We start from the raw sequence: 16,192 nt of genomic DNA, 5'->3' as shown, positions 1-16,192 counted from the left end.
TTTGTTTGAGAAAATTATTTTAATTTATAAATATAAAAACATTTTTCATTAATAAATAATATTAATGAGTAACAAAAAGGTAATTAAAATATAGTAGTTATTGTATGTTAAAATTTGGGACAAAAAATAGTATAGTCTTAATTTAATTAGCACAATTTTTAATTTTAGTTAAATTTGGCACACATTTGGTATCACCATTAAGATTAAGTTTCAGCAAAATATTCTAAAAAATAATAATATGCCACATTTATAGCTCTCTATTGGAGATGTTCTAAGGTATCCAATACTATGGATTAGTGGTATTGGTTTAAAGAGACTTCAGGGATTTATTCGGTGAAAAGTGCTTACAAGTTTCTCAAAGTGCTTTACGGTAAGTGGTTGGAAGATAATTATTAGGGCATTTGGAAGGCTTTATGGCAACTCAAAATTCCTCCTAAGGTTAAAGACTTACTTTGGAGGGCATATTCTGGGTGTTTACCAATACTGACCCAGTTAAAAGGTCGATATGTTGATGTGGTCGTCATTTATTTGGTGTGCTAAGGTATGGATGAATCAATCCTCCATATTTTGGTTGAGTGTCCTTTAGCCAAAGCTTGTTGGCAGCGAGTTGATGGGGTTATTTGCAGCCTTTCGACCATAGTTTTTTCAAGATGGTTTTATGATCTGGTCATAGGATTTTAGAAGACTTTGATTTGACATCTTGCAATGATTTGTTGGTTTCTTTAGAAAGCAAGAAATGGGCTTGTTTGACAAAGTAAAAAAATTGTTGCAAATGGGGTGATGGCTGTTGCGTTGTCTTACTTTAATCAGTGGAAGATTGCTCACAAAAATTCTACAAACACAATGGGTTCCAGTCCTTGTATTTGTGTGGAGCATTGGTCAGTTTCCAGTATTGATATAAATAAAATCAATGTAGATGTCTCTGTCACTTCTGAGGTATTTTATTTCGAGATTGGAGGGTTGATGCGTGATCAATATGGAGTTATCATTTATCATTGGTCCAAACAATTGGTTGGCTGTGTGTCTTCTCTTTTGACGGAGGCAATTGGGTTGAAGGAAGCTTTGAGCTCGATCAAAGAACGAGGCCTAGATCCAGGGCCGGCCCTAAAATTTAGTGGGTCATAAAGAAAAAAATATTTTTTGGCCCTCATTTAGAAAAAAATATGGTATTTTTCGAAATAAACAAAAAAATGTGTAATTTTAAAAAGGGATAATTTTTTTTTTTGGGCTTTGAGCTAGGTGGGCCCTAGGCCTGCCTAGATCAAATTGTTGTTGAGTGAGATTGTAAAATCATCATTGATGCTCTATATAGTTCGACTCCTTTAATGTCTCCTTTTGGTTTAGTTATTTTTTTATTGTCGTACTTTAATGTCCGATCTTAACAATATTTCTTGTGTTTTTGTTAAACGACCATTGAACAAGCCAGCCAATTGTTTGGCGACTGCCACTTGTTCCTCCCCAAGTTGTGGCTATGGTGGAGGGCTTGTCTCTACTACTTTTCAAGCTATTTTAGTAGATGATTTGTCCAATCATGAATTAGATGAATCTCTTTTTGTCAAAAAAAAATGTGTTACAACTCAGTAATAATGTAATTAGTTTAACAATTAATAGCTTTAGAGTTCAAATACCAACCACAAAACTACTTTAAAAAAATATAAAAATACCCACGTGCCTTTTAAGTTCAAGTAGTATATATATATTTTAAAGTTGCCGCTTTCCCGTTAAAAAGAAAAATACCCTAATGCAGAGTTGCTCTTCTTCATCATTCAATATAAATCTTAGCCGACCACAAATTGAAGCCGGCGTCGGCGCCGTCTGAGCGAGGCAAGTTGGAGAGCCACGCCGGCGAACCAAGTTGGACAACGCCTGATTGCCGGAAACCCGAAGAAACTGTCAGCCGAATCCCAATAGCAAGGGAGGTTGGTGTTCTTGATGAGTATTTGCTTATATTGCTGTTAAAGATTGTTTTTTTCTTACCTTAAATTCTAATCTTGATGAGTTTTGTTTTAGCTCATTTTTCTTTTTTTTTTTATTAGTGTTAGCTTTGGTTCCCAGTGCTCCTTTTTTCTTAATAAAGCTAAAAAATGAGCTCTGTTTGTGTGTGTAAGCAAATATTTGACTGACTCTTCTGGTTGTTGAATGTTAAAAACATTAAAGTTGGAATTTTGAAACAAAAGGGGCTTTGAATGTAAACCAAAGTTAACAAAGGGGCAATCTTTCTGATAAATCACTTGTATTCTCGTTTGTTCACTTTTTTTAGACACTTTATTTGGTACACTTATCTGCAACACAATCGACTTTTGTTTCATACCCATTTTCCCAAATTGGATTGCCATCCTGTGTACTTGGCTCTTGGGCCCCATTTCTGTCCTGATTATCATCTTTTATAGTATCTCTTTGTTTCTTATTTTTTACACTTGCCCAAGTTGAATTTATATCAATAAGATCATTTTTGAAGTAATCCTCCACTACAGTCATTTCATTATCAGGATCTTCTACCACATAGCCTATATCTTTGTTGTCCTCCTCATCATCATGGTGTTGAGTTTGTCCATCTCAAATGTATGCACTGATGCATTTTTCAATGTATTATATATGAGACTTGAATATTGCATAACAAATGGTTAGAATCATCTAATATGATATCATCATTGTTTTCATCAATACTCAAATATTTTGGTTTTAACATACTAATTAATGATATTTACCTTTAAAATAATGCATATTTGAAAGTATAAAATAAAAATGATTCTTTGAGAGGCTTAGAATGTTACTATAGTTTGGAAGACTTGGAAGATTCCCCTCCAGGTTTCTATTGTTGATGAAATATTGCGTCGACATGTACCATTCAATAATGATTCGAATTTATAAACTTTTGTTTCTAATAATTGTTTGGTTCTGACATTTGGTTTAGCTTGATATGGTATTCAAGATGTTCTTCAATACTTAATCTTTTCTTTAGTCATAATTGATATATATTTTGACTTCAGGGTTTATTGCAGACTCATAAAAAATGGCTCTTCGTTTCGAGGTAAAAATTGGAATCAGGGTTTGCATTTAACTCTCTTATTTCTTGATTTTTGAGTACTTTTTAGGATTATTTTAGCTTTGTTAACATTTTGGCTGAGTAAGGAATTAAAAATATTTGAAGTAAATGAACGAGTTCATAAGCTTGTAATGTGGATGTGTTTAGATGAAACTAACTACTAAGATTGCTGATTTTTATGTCCAATTTTGGACTGAGGGGTTGAATATTGATATAAGGAAAAGTATGTAAAATAGTTGGCAGTTTGTAAATTGGTTAATTTTTGTTTTTTGTTGAGCTTATACATCATCAAATATTAATGGATGATCAACACAAACAATAATAGGAAAATAAAGATGGATGAGAATTATGTTTCTTTCTAATTCAGCGTTATGTACTTTGCTGTTCCTAGTTTTGTTCCAACAACTTCCTCTACCAATATGTTTGAAAAATTTAAATTTAGGTCTTTAATATTGATAGTGGCTAAGATTCAACCAGTTGTACGAATAGTTCTTGTAGTTGTTCCATTAATTGTCGATCCTTTTAATCATGGACTTGATTGGTTTTGTGTTTCTTATCTTAGATATTAGGGAGGTTCAATCGTGCTCGTGCTGCGAACCTAACACTCCCTCATCATGTGTGCCAGACACCTCTTTTCATGCCTGTGGGAACACAAGGTTAGACTCAAAATTATTATATACTCAGTTGGCAAATTTAGGCAATGTGAATGTGTGTGATAACATTATCTTTTGAAATTATTTATGTTCACAAGAAAATTGGATTTGTATTATACGTGTTAGTTGTCAATGTTTGGTTAGAATTTAGAAATTGTGCTCAGCATTAAAGTAACTATAACTTGTTTATGTAAGCCTCCCCTATACCTCTAACTCTTGTTCATCTACATTTGTTGCATTTGACATTTTGACAATTTTTTTTCCTTACAGGAACTATAAAAGGTTTGGCAACTAATCAGCTTGAGGACATTGGTTGCCAGATAATACTAGGGAATACATATCACTTGGCACTTCGCCCTACTTCTGAGCTCATTGATGAACTAGGAGGTCTACACAAATTTATGAACTGGCCGAGAGCATTGCTTACTGACTCTGGTGGCTTTCAAATGGTTATCCTTCGATATCTGATGCATTTTGTTGTTATGCTGCAGCTTTAAGTCATTGGTCTTTGATCCTTTCTAGAAGTCCAGTTTTATCTTTTTTGTACTCATTCAATGTTTGAAGATAATATGTTGTTGTTTTCAGGTATCATTATTGCATTTAGCTGACATTACCGAGAAGGGTGTAACGTTTCAGGTACACTTTAATTAAGATTAAAAAGTTATTGATGTATTTTAATTTCAAGCAAGTTGGCTCTGAAAATTCTTACTTTGAAGAACAACTATAATATGAAAAAATATACCCGTATGAGTTAGCTACCAAAATCTACCGATCTATTTTGTTTCAATGTTCTACAAACGTGTTCTTTCTTTTATGAAAAAGAGAGTTTTCCCGTAGCTAACAATTTTGTTATTGCAGTCCCCAGTTGATGGAAAGCCAATGCTTCTAACTCCCGAGGAATCAATTCAAATTCAAGTAAGAAAACAACATGTTTGTGATTTAGTGAACTTGGTGTGTTGTATTGAAATTGTTTGACTATTCCACAGAGGGATTTAGGCAAACACAAGCTGTATATCATAACAACTCTTTACCTTAAGAGTGTTATTTCAGCAGGGCTTTTTTAACATCTTCCCCTTTTAAAAGTTTCTATTAATGTTTTCTAGAAAAGATTGCTGTTCAAATGGCTGAAGTTCTAGTCTCCACTGTAGTTGAATCCTGTTCATAACTAATACCTTTTAAAACATTTCTTGTGCGTTTACAACAATGATTTTGGCAGAACAGAATTGGAGCGGATATCATAATGGCTCTTGATGATGTGGTCAAAACTACTATTACTGGTCCTAGAATTGAGGAGGCAATGTATCGCACTCTTCGATGGATAGACAGATGTATAGCTGGTAAGTGTCTCCGGATCTTGTTCATCTGATTCATGAGTATTCTGCTTTGACTTGCTGTTGTGTGCTGAATTGAGTTGTTATAAAAACTTTTGGAAGTATATTATAATGTTCATTTTTCTTTTTGCATTGCTGTTGTAATCAGCTCACAAGAGACCAAAGGAGCAGAACTTATTTGGAATTGTGCAGGGAGGCTTGGATCCTGTTCTTAGGTGAAATTTAACTAATATCCCGACGTGCATTGATGATTTGTTGATTTTTCTCTACAATTTTTCACTGGCACCAGTTTCTGCTCTGCTAATTACTCATTTAAAGATGATATGCTTATTTGAATCAGGGATATATGTGTAAGAGGCTTGGTGGATCGAAATTTACCTGGGTATGTTCATGTTACTTTTAGAAGTTTAGGTTTAAAATTTTAAATTCATTGGCTAGCATTTTATTTCTATATCTTATGGCTGGTATGTTGTATGCTCGAATTTCAAATTGATTCATCCTCACCCATATATATGTAAGCAACTGAAGTTATTGTCTCTAAGTCTCGTAAGATTGATGTCTCGAATGTATTTCTGTGACAGCTATGCCATTGGTGGTCTTGCAGGTGGTGAAGATAAAGATTCATTTTGGCGCGTTGTTGCTCAGTGTACTGCTGCATTGCCCGAGGATAAACCACGATATGTTATGGTGCTCATTTTTAATCTGTCTCTGTTCTATTTCATTTTATGCTTACTCGTTTTTTCCATGCTCTGAAGTTGTTGAGTTTTCTTGTCCTAATTCCAATTTCAGGGTGTTGGTTATCCACTGGATATTGTAGTTTGCAGTGCCTTGGGTGCTGATATGTATGACTGCGTTTATCCAACCCGTACTGCTCGTTTTGGCACAGCTCTTATACCAGAGGTAATAATAGCTCGCTAATAAATCCCGACTAGATTCCCTCCTTGGGATACTGATTCGTATTTACTGGCTCATTCATGCAGGGAGTTCTGAAACTAAAAAATAAAGCAATGGCTGATGATACTCGGCCCATCGACCCTACATGTGATTGTATGGTCTGTAAAAATTATAGTAGAGCATACATTCATTGTCTTGTGACAGTAGATGCAATGGGGTCTCAACTAGTTTCATATCATAATCTGTATTACATGATGAAGGTATTGATAAAAAAATTTCTCAATTCCATTCCAACTCTCTGGTAATTGTTTCCTTCTAAAATTTGTATTTTATTTTTTCTTTTGGTTAAATGCAGCTTAGCAGAGACTTACACTCCTCAATAATTCAGGGAAAATTTCCGGAGTATGTTATTCTTTTTCAAATAATCATACAAGTGTTCTAATTTTACCATTCTATTTATATACCGACGTTTTTCGTTAAATCTTTTTATAGGTTTGTTTGCGAGTTTCTGCAGACAATGGTAAGTTCTGTTCCGAAGCTGACCTATTCGCACTTCACTGCTCGTTCCATGCAGTTTTTGTTATTCTTTCCGTGTGTGTTTGTATTTCTGTTATCGATTTTTCTTTGCTCGAGGAACTGGCACATATTCTGTTTGTCACTGAAACTTTGTTGTTGTTTGTAGTTCCCAAAGGGTGATGTTCCTGAATGGGTCTGCAATGCCATGGAGGTAGCTGGAATTGATATCTCATCGTGTTCTCATCATGCTGTCCTCACGAGATAGGATATGACTTTATGTCTAGACTAAATGCAGTTAGTGAAAAACGAGTTACTGATATGTCGCCTGGTTCAAGTTCCGGGCATCCTCGAGTTAACCCAGAAAAAGTTGAAACACTTCGTCGAACAACTACTTTCGGACGCATAATGAGTAGGTGCAGACATTTCATCAACAGATTAATGCAGTGTTTTTCTTAGTATCTTACCTTTGCTTGCTACACCCCCTCAAGCCATCATATGATTACACTACTAATTTTTAGGATATACTTAAATTAGTTTTAATATGTGTTAAGCTTATTTATATTATTGCTAGAAACATTAAATATTTATTACTTAACCCATTTTTGCATCATGAATTTTGTATAAATAATACGAAAACAGACGGCCGACTAAGGATCGCCAACCTCTTTACTAGAGAAAGGTTTCGCCGACAAAGCCTTTTTGCCGGGCTTGGCGCATATAGCTACTTTTTTTTTTTGGGCGAAAATTGGACCGTCAAAAGCAGTTTTTTTTTTTTGGTATTGTTAGATGAAATCAAGTTAGAATATGTTGGGTCGACTCTGAGGTGAGACGAAGGAGGTGACTGCTTTAGATCCCTCATTTAAAAAAATTAAAATAAAATTAGTAATAAAATAAAAAAAATAATGCTCATAATACTAAACATATGTTGCAATTCAGTCATAATTTGATTTGAGTAATAATTTTAAGATTTAGAGTTCAAATTCTAACAATTTTATTTTTTATTGATAAGTATACGGTAAATTAGTTCAATATTTTATAATAATGTTATCTATTACGGGTTAATTAAGATGATTGATGCTAGGCTGAAATTTCAACTGTCGGTCTCAATAACTAGCTAGTCTAAAAATTTTGACAACATGTTTGTGGTGAATCCCTCACCTTCAAAACAAGTTGTTACAACACTAACAATGTTTAAGAAACACAAATCAAAATTAAAACCAATCACAAAATCAAAACTTAAACTTAATTTGATAATGAATGAATGATGGATTTTTATTGAATAGGAATACTTAGTAGTACACAAGTTGTTACAGCAGTTGTTACAACAGTAGCAATGTTCAAGAAACACAAATCAAAACTAAATACCAATCGCAAAACCAAAACTTGAACTTAATTGAAATAAGACAAAGAAAACTTAACTTGAGATAATGAATGAATGATGGATCTTTATTGGATAGGAATATCCAGTAGTACAAAATAGAATGAGCCCAAGATTACAACTTAACATAGTAAGTAATTACAAAGAAATGCCTCACATTGAGGAAAATCACTTCAAGAGTGATACTCCCTTTTTACATCCTTCCACACACACTCACTATGATCTTGGACTCTCTCTCTCTCTCTCTCTCTCTCTCTCTCTCTCTCTCTCTCTCTCTCTCAACTGAATCTAAAGTATGAGTATTGGAGATTAGAACTCAAAACTCTAATTTTGAGAATAGAGGAACCCCTATATAAAGTTGTTGGTGGGTCCCCTTTGGTATTAAAGCCAACTGTTATAAATTGCAGCAGCTTTATTCAGATTCATCTAATGAGTAAATAGATGGATATACTTACTTGAGAGGTTAAGTGAGTTTAATCCCAACAATTCCACCTGATTAGACTCACTTAAAATGTGATCCAAAAGAAATAGGTGAGGACATTAAATGTCCTGGATGCTTAACAAGTTTAGACAGTGCCTAAACTTATCTCTAGTTACACTTTTAGTGAAAATATCTGTAGGGTTATCATGTGTGCTTATTTTCTTCACTTGCACCTTCTTGGATGACACAATATCCCTTATGAAGTGTAACTTGATATTAATGTGCTTTGACCTCTCATGAAACATTGGATTTTTCATGAGATGCAAAGCACTTTGATTGTCACAATAAACTGTGATATCCTCAGATTTGAAACCTAACTCCTCTATCAACCCCTTGAGCCATATAACCTTTTGATGGCTTCTGTAGCAGCCATGTATTCAGCTTCTGTTGATGACAAGGCTACCACTTTCTGTAGATTTCCAGCTGATGCAGCCCCCAAGAGCAGTAAAAAGCCATTTACATCCTACCAGCTTGTAGAACTCTGGTTTCTTCACAACAATTCAAGTTCTATTCTTCCTAAGAGTCTGCATCTCTTCTTGGATGGCCTACAACCATGCTGCATCATCTTTACTTCTCATAGCTTCTTCAAAGCTAGTGGGTTTTGAACTATCAACCTCTTCTGCAATCATAAGTGCATACACAATGAATTCAGCATAACCAAAACGATCAGGGGCTTTTCTCTGTCTTCTTTCTCTATCTCTAGCTAATTGATAGCTGCTGAGTTCCTGCTGATCTTCATTGTCTTCCCTTTCTGTTGCCTCAGTTCCACCTGGAACAACATTAGTTGGTGTTATAGGAGCAACCTGCTCCACCTCAATCTGGACATTCTCATCTAAACCATCTTCACTGTCTTTGGAAGTGCTCTTGGTTTTTATGGCCTCTTCCTTGAAAATCACATCTCTACTAATCAAACACTTCTTGAATCCAGGTCCTAAACACCACACTCTATATCCCTTAACCCCTTCAGGGTAGCCTAGAAACATGCATCATAATGCTCTAGGTTGCAACTTATCTTGTCTAACATGCACAAATGCAGTACATCCAAACACTTTCAAGTGATCTAAGTTTGGGGGCTTACCTATCCATAACTCTTGTGGGGTCTTGAAGTTTTTCGGCACAGATGGTGATCTATTGACTAGGTAACAAGCAATTTAAGAGCTTCTTCCCAAAAGGTTCTGTCCAAACCAGCTCCTAGTAACACGCACCTAACCCTCTCAATCAAAGTTCTATTCATTCTCTCAGTAACACCATTTTGCTGAAGGGTTTTGATCACAGTTCTATGTCTCTTGATTCTCATTGTGGCACACAATCCCTTGAACTCATTTGAGCAGTACTCAAGATCATTGTCAGTTCTTAGTACCTTGATTTTATTGCCAGTCTAGTTTTCTAGTAGCCTCTTCTATGTATCAAACGTTCCTAGAGCCTCATCTGTGCTTTTTAACAAATATACCTAGACTTTCCTGCTGTAATCATCAATAATACTCACAAAGTAGTGTGCTCCACCTTTGGTTGGAATCCTATATGGCCCCCAAAGGCCAGAATGGACATAAGCTAACCACTCTGTGGTGGTGTGTTCTGCCTTGTTGAACTTTAATCTACAAGCCTTCCCCAAAACACATTCATCACAGAATTCAAAGTCTTTCTGTTAGCTTTTCCTTGAACAGTCCTTGCCTGTTCATTTCCTCAAGTCCTCTCTAACTTACATGCCCCAATCTGAGGTGCCATAGCCTTGCTTGACTGTGTTTGGTTGAGTCCATAACAGGTGCTGTACTACCTGATATTGTCTTTCCATCCAGGACACACAATCCATTACTCAACCTTCCTCTCAACACAGTTTCTGTGCCTTGTGCAATTTTCATTACACCTTTTTCAATTTTGACAACATACTCCAATATATCAAACATACCAATAGAGAGAAGATTTCTTTTGAGATTTGGAACATATCTGACCTGCTGCAAGGTCAACATGACTTCATCATGATTCTTAACAAGATTGTTCAAACACCTTTGATCTCACACGCTTTGTTGTTCCCAAGAAGAAATGTGCTCCCATGACTCTCTGAAAGAGTCCTAAATAGTCCTTCGTTTGGTGTCATATGAAATGAAAACCTTAAATCTAGAATCTAATCTCCACCCGAATCTAATCTAGACAACACAAGAGCATTAGATGACACTGTAAGTGCATCAGACGACCCATAGTCATCAGCTACATCAGCAACTCCTTGCTTTCTAGACTTGTGATGATTTTTCCTCTTCAGTTTAGCCTTCAAAGCCAAACACTCATCTCTAAAGTGGCGCTCCTTCTTGCAATAACATTACTTTTCTGCAGCTCCATTAGAGCTTGGCCCTCTTGTGGAGTTTCTAGAATTGGATCTTGAATGGTTACCTTTAAAGCCATTCGAGTTCTGATTTCCCTTGTATTCTCTCTTGGGGAATTTTTCCTTAACAATGAGTAATCCTTCCCCATCGATCTCATCTTTTTCATCCCCTTCTTTAGAATTTCTTTAGAATTCAATGCATCCTTAACCTCTGTCATAGTCAAAGTTTCTTTGCCATACAAGATCGTATCAACAAAGTGCTCATACATCTTAGGAAGTGAACTCAACAAGATTATAGCCTGGTCTTCAACATCAATTTTCACCCCAAGATTATTCAGATCAAGAATGATTCTGTTATAATCATCTAGATGTCTTCTCAATTCCTTTGACTCATCCATTCGAAGTGTGTACAACTTCTTCTTAAGATACAACTTGTTTGCAAGAGATTTCTTCATGTAGATTGATGTGAACTTGTTCCAAAGACCCAAAGCCTTGTCTTCATCTGAAACTTCCCTCAAAACCTCATCACCAAGACTGAGGAGGATGGCACTATGTGCTTTGGCTTCAATCTCAAGTTTCTTCTTGTTGTCTTCAATTAATTTCATGGCTTCATCATCAAGTGCCTCATAGATCCCTTGGTGAGCTAGAAATGCCTTCATTTTGATTCTCCATACTCTGAATTAATCATTCAAACCATTGAACTTGTCCACCTCAAACCTTGCTGAAGCCATTCAAACCAGTTCTTGATTGCTTGAATCTGATTCTTGAAAGTTTGAGTTTGATTCTTGAAATGATGAAGATGAATCTTGATTGCCTGAGTGTGATTCTTAAACTCTAAACTCTGAGCTCTGATACCATTTGTGGTGAATCCTCACCTTCAAAACAAGTTGTTACAGCAGTAACAATGTTCAAGAAACACAAATTAAAACTAAAACCAATCACAAAACTAAAACTTGAACTTAATTGAAATAAGACAAAGAAAACTTAACTTGATAATGAATGAATGATGATCTTTATTGAATAGGAATAGCCAGTAGTACACAATAGAATGAGCCCAAGATTACAACTCAACACAGTAAATAATTACAAAGAAATGCCTCACATTGAGGGAAATCACTTCAAGAGCGATACTCCCTTTTTACATCCCTCCACACACACTCACTATGATCTTGGACTCTCTCTCTCTCTCTCTCTCTCTCTCTCTCTCTCTCTCTCTCTCTCTCTCTCTCTCTCTCTCTCTCTCTCTCTCTCTCTCTCTCTCTCTCTACTGAATATAAAGTATGAGCATTGGAGATTAGAACTTAGAACTCTCATTTTGAGAATAGAGGAACCCCTATATATAGTTGCTGGTAGATCCCCTTCAAGTTGGTATTAAAGCCAACTGTTATAAATTGCAGCAGCTTTCTTAAAATTCATCTAATGAGCTAATAGATGGACATACTGACTTGAGAGGTTAAGTGAGTTTAATCCCAACAATTTCTATGAATATCAACAACTAATTTGAGGTTTCTACAAGTTTGAAAATTTTCACTATGTACAAAATCATACTTAGAACATAAAATTCAAAAGTTGTAAATCATGTTTGAAATTGCACAAAATCATAAGAACATTACATATCAAACCTAGTAAAGAATAATTATTTTTTGCATGTAGTTTTGTTGTGTCCATAACATCCACATTTAGAACACTTTCGTTTTCTTCTTACCTCTTTACCATTAGAAATATTTCTCTTCTCTGTCTTTGATGATGATTCAGGTGTGTTATGATCCTTTGGAGTGTTTGGGTTATTGTTATTATTATTATTATTGATAATAGAAATCTCAATTTTATGATGAAGAGGCTGACATGGGTGATTGACCATAGAGACAGGTGGCTTCGAAATAATGTTGTTGTGATCTTTTGGATCATTGATTTGTACCTTATGATCCTCATAAGGATCATCATTAATATTGATATTATTGGGTTGTTCCTTGTGATCATCATCATCAACATTGATATTGGGTTCATCAATATCAATGTTGGAGCCCTTGATTAGGGCATTCAAAAGAGAAGATATGACTCGTTCAAAGACATTCCATAGAGTTGATGTAATAGGATTTTTCATAATCAAACTCTTCAAACAAGTATAGATTCCCATCATCAATATTTGCATCAAACTCTGTGGATTCTTATCATTTGGCACTGTAAATCAAGGTAAATCATACATATGTTATTATCGAGTTTATTTTACGTCTGTAAATTTTTTAAAAAATCTGAATAATTTAAGATACCGAAATTGTTTACATTTAATTTTGAAAAATGAATAAGAAGAATGATAAAAATAATTTATATAAATTATACTTACTTTTATCGTCAATGATTTGAGAAACAGAATGAGCATATTGAAGAAACCGTTCCTTCCCAGATCCACTTAAGTAAGTCAAGAAGCAATTTATTAACATATCATTCCAATTTGTTGACTTTGACTTTTCTGAATCTGTACTCAAACAAAAAAATAAATAAATAAATAAATAAATTATACTCTAAATAATTTTCAATATAGGAGTTAATTCCTTCCTGGAAAAGGTTGATGAGAATCAGGGCCGGCCCTGAAATGTAGTGGGCTATAGGGTAAAAATTATTTTTTAGCCCCTTATTTAGAAAAAAAATGGTATTTTTCAAAATCAGCAAAATAATTGTCTAATTTTAAAAGGGCAAAATTTTTTTTTGGGCCCCTGAACTAGGTGGGCCCTAGGCACAGGCCTAGCCCGCCTGCCGGCCCTGAGAATGTATATATCCATTTTTGAAATATTAAGGATTACAAATATTTGTAGTTATATTTTCAAAACAAAACAGGAAAAGTGTTTCATATATAATATTGAAATATTATATAAAAAAAAAGCTTATTATTATTATTATTATGAATTAAGCTTACACAAAAGTTCGGCAATGGCTTCAATTGAAGTCTTGGAGTTATTCTTACGTACATCTTTTAAGATCTTAGGTGAATCAGCCGATTTACCTGAAATATATATATGTATAATTTTATTATATATATATTTATAATTATATATAAAAATAAATTATGAAAGCAAAAATAAAAGCTTACAAGACAAAGTTCTTTGTATTGGCCTATGAGAGGGTAGATTAGCATTGTTACTCATGCTTGGCTAGCTCTGAGATTTTTGGAGCTATCTTCTGCTATATAAATGGAGATATATTCATGTATATATACATAAAGTGATAATAAGAGGAAGGAAAGAAGAAATCACTTTCCTTATTTTGTTTATTGGAAACACAGTAGTTTAATTATACATGTGAAACCAAATTATTCTACATTAAAAAAGTCAACTATGCTTAACTATCCATTAATTTTTTGTCATATATTCTAATAATTTAAATATTTGTATAAGTACGTAGTAGTTACTCCTACTTAATTTCTTTTATCGTTTTTAAAATTAGCCTACCTCGCTACCTAGCTATTTTATTGAAAAAGAGTATTGACAGTGTAGGGATGCACACGAGGCGGGAAATTGGCGGAGAGTGTTCCTCCCGTACTCATCCCTGTTAAGAATTTTAATCTCCATCCCTGCTTATATTTCCCATCAGGGATATGACAGAGAATCCCCTAATGGAGGCGTGGCCGGAGCAAGAAATCTCCTGATTAAAAAATAAAATTTATAATAAAAATCTAAATATATAAAAATATTTAAATATTGTACACTAATTATTATTCAATAAATTTATTATTATTCAAAACACAACTTAAAATTCACAAAAAGAATACTAATATACTAAAAAAAATACAAACATACATTATAAGATAAAATATTATTAAAAATATAAAATACAAATTAAACGGGTTCCTGTCAGGGCGGGGAGTATGATTCCCGTTCTCACCCCGTTTAGCATTCGGGACAAAAAGTAATCCTGTCCCTGCCCCGTTTCCCATTTAGATGGAGAATTCCCACCCCATTAGGGGGGTCCCCACGGGGCCCCATCCCTATGGGAGAAATGTGCATCCTTAGTTGACACTAAAAAATGGTCAATAAAATTAATGTGTTAAATGTTTAGGATATGGATATATGGTTAACGAGGAAATTAATTTGTATGTGCTATCACTACAAGGGAAACGCGTTTTAGCCAGCACGTTTCAACAAACTTGAAGCTTTTTTTGGAGATTTTTTTTTTGAAATTTTTACACCACATACTAAAATTTTTAATTTTTTTTTACTTTTTTACTGTGGGGTAGAATGTTTTTCAAAAATATTGTGTTAAGTTTTCACAGTTGTTCTACGGTTGTTCCACTGTTGTTTTAATTATTCTGTTTTGCTGTTTTACGATTATTTTATAAAAATACAGTATTTTTGTAAAAAATTCCGTGTGACAGTAAAATTATAAACTTTCCCTCAAAATCTAATATTTTTGTAAAAGTCCCCTTTTTAGGGTTTTAGTCAATTATAAGTGGCTTGGGGTACCCCAAAACTTAGAAAAATTAATGAGGAAATTATACTCTATACCCTTTTTATGTTGTCCTCTTTCATTTTTACCCTCTTTTTTAAAGTCTATCATTTTTGCCTCTTTTTTTAAACATTGTACCAATTTTGCCCTTGTAATTTCAAGATACTCTCCATGTGACTCTCTTATGTCTGGGTATTTTGGGTACAATACACATAAAAAGAGGTATGTTTCAAATAAATATAAAATTAGAGGCAAATTTGGTTAATTGATTAATAAAAGAGGCATTTTTCAACTTACCCCAAAATTAATCTAGCTTCTTCCGTAAAATCCCTTTTACCTAGTGTCACAAAAAATTATGGACAAAAGGATGCTTGCAAAAGTTTGAAATTTTGTGGGATCTTGGGAAATTTTATTTAAAGCGTTAGAAAATATTTATTATTTTGAAAACATTGAATCTTTAATTAGTTTAGGTTAAACTATTTGTTATTTAACAAATAATATATATAATAAAATTAAAATGTGATATATTATATAATAATATAAGATTAATGTATATTATATATTTAAAAATTAAATTATATAATATATAGTTTAATAGTACACATAAAGTTCTAACACATATGTGGAATTACAAAATTTCAAAATAGTTTTGTAACTTAAAAATTACATTTGATTATTTGTAATTAAGTACGTAATTACATGTAGATGTTATGAAATCAAAGGGAGATATTTTTAGCTGTTAGAGCATCTTTAATGGAGAGCTATAAATATGATGTATTGCTATTTTTAGAATATTTTGCTAAAATTTAACTCCAATAATGATGTAAAATGTGTGCCAAATTTAGCCCAAGCTAAAAATTGTGTCAAATTTAGCATAAAAGATAGTATGAGCCAAATTTTAGCGTCCACAATAAATATTACATTTTTGTCACCTTTTTTTTTTTTTTTTTTTTTTTTTTGAAAAGATAACTGTGTTATTATAAATTAAAGAGGATAATCATTTACAATAACAGAGTTGATCGATGGAGGAAAATTTTCCATCCAAGAGATAGACTCATCCCGCCCTAGAGCATATTTTGCTAAACAATCAGCAACCGCATTCGCAGATCGCTTTACATGAGTAACAACTATGTTAG

The 16,192-nt window shown here is 33.7% G+C and overlaps 2 protein-coding genes across 4 annotated transcripts; one reads left to right on the top strand and one right to left on the bottom strand.

Annotated features, from left to right (window-relative positions):
- Positions 1–1,719: 1,719 nt before the first annotated feature.
- Positions 1,720–7,160, top strand: LOC115721420 (uncharacterized). Of its 3 annotated transcripts, none has more exons than XM_030650714.2 (15): positions 1,720–1,919; positions 3,003–3,031; positions 3,609–3,702; positions 3,970–4,148; positions 4,285–4,335; positions 4,558–4,614; positions 4,916–5,036; positions 5,179–5,245; positions 5,371–5,412; positions 5,612–5,717; positions 5,820–5,930; positions 6,011–6,184; positions 6,280–6,326; positions 6,417–6,444; positions 6,607–7,160. In XM_030650714.2, exons 2-15 carry the CDS (start codon positions 3,014–3,016, stop codon positions 6,703–6,705), a joined length of 1,194 nt encoding a protein of 397 aa, XP_030506574.2. In that variant the 5' UTR covers positions 1,720–1,919; positions 3,003–3,013; the 3' UTR covers positions 6,706–7,160. The 3 variants fall into 3 exon arrangements, with proteins under 3 accessions (XP_030506574.2, XP_030506573.2, XP_030506575.2); XM_030650713.2 differs by having other exon boundaries at positions 2,991–3,031; XM_030650715.2 differs by lacking the exon at positions 3,003–3,031.
- Positions 7,161–11,605: 4,445 nt separating this feature from the next.
- On the bottom strand, positions 11,606–13,914 carry LOC115721058 (uncharacterized). The gene is made up of 4 exons (XM_030650294.2): positions 13,705–13,914; positions 13,531–13,617; positions 12,961–13,092; positions 11,606–12,797 (listed from the first exon to the last, which is right to left on the bottom strand). Exons 1-4 carry the CDS (start codon positions 13,757–13,759, stop codon positions 12,253–12,255), a joined length of 819 nt encoding a protein of 272 aa, XP_030506154.2. The 5' UTR covers positions 13,760–13,914; the 3' UTR covers positions 11,606–12,252.
- Positions 13,915–16,192: the final 2,278 nt, after the last annotated feature.

This window comes from Cannabis sativa, chromosome 2 (assembly GCF_029168945.1).
Source record: "Cannabis sativa cultivar Pink pepper isolate KNU-18-1 chromosome 2, ASM2916894v1, whole genome shotgun sequence".
Classification (NCBI taxonomy): domain Eukaryota; kingdom Viridiplantae; phylum Streptophyta; class Magnoliopsida; order Rosales; family Cannabaceae; genus Cannabis; species Cannabis sativa.
The sequence above is the reverse complement of the archived record's forward strand: the minus strand, read 5'-3'. Positions and strand labels throughout refer to the sequence as shown.

Coding starts and splice junctions, on each gene's coding strand:
- LOC115721058 (XM_030650294.2), bottom strand. CDS start 13,759: ATGAGTAACAATGCTAATCTACCCTCTCATAGGCCAATACAAAGAACT. Junction 13,618..13,704: donor AATACAAAGAACTTTGTCTT/GTAAGCTTTTAT, acceptor TATATATTTCAG/GTAAATCGGCTGATTCACCT. Junction 12,798..12,960: donor TCAAATCATTGACGATAAAA/GTAAGTATAATT, acceptor CTTGATTTACAG/TGCCAAATGATAAGAATCCA.
- LOC115721420 (XM_030650714.2), top strand. Junction 3,703..3,969: donor CATGCCTGTGGGAACACAAG/GTTAGACTCAAA, acceptor TTTTCCTTACAG/GAACTATAAAAGGTTTGGCA. Junction 5,718..5,819: donor ATAAACCACGATATGTTATG/GTGCTCATTTTT, acceptor TTCCAATTTCAG/GGTGTTGGTTATCCACTGGA.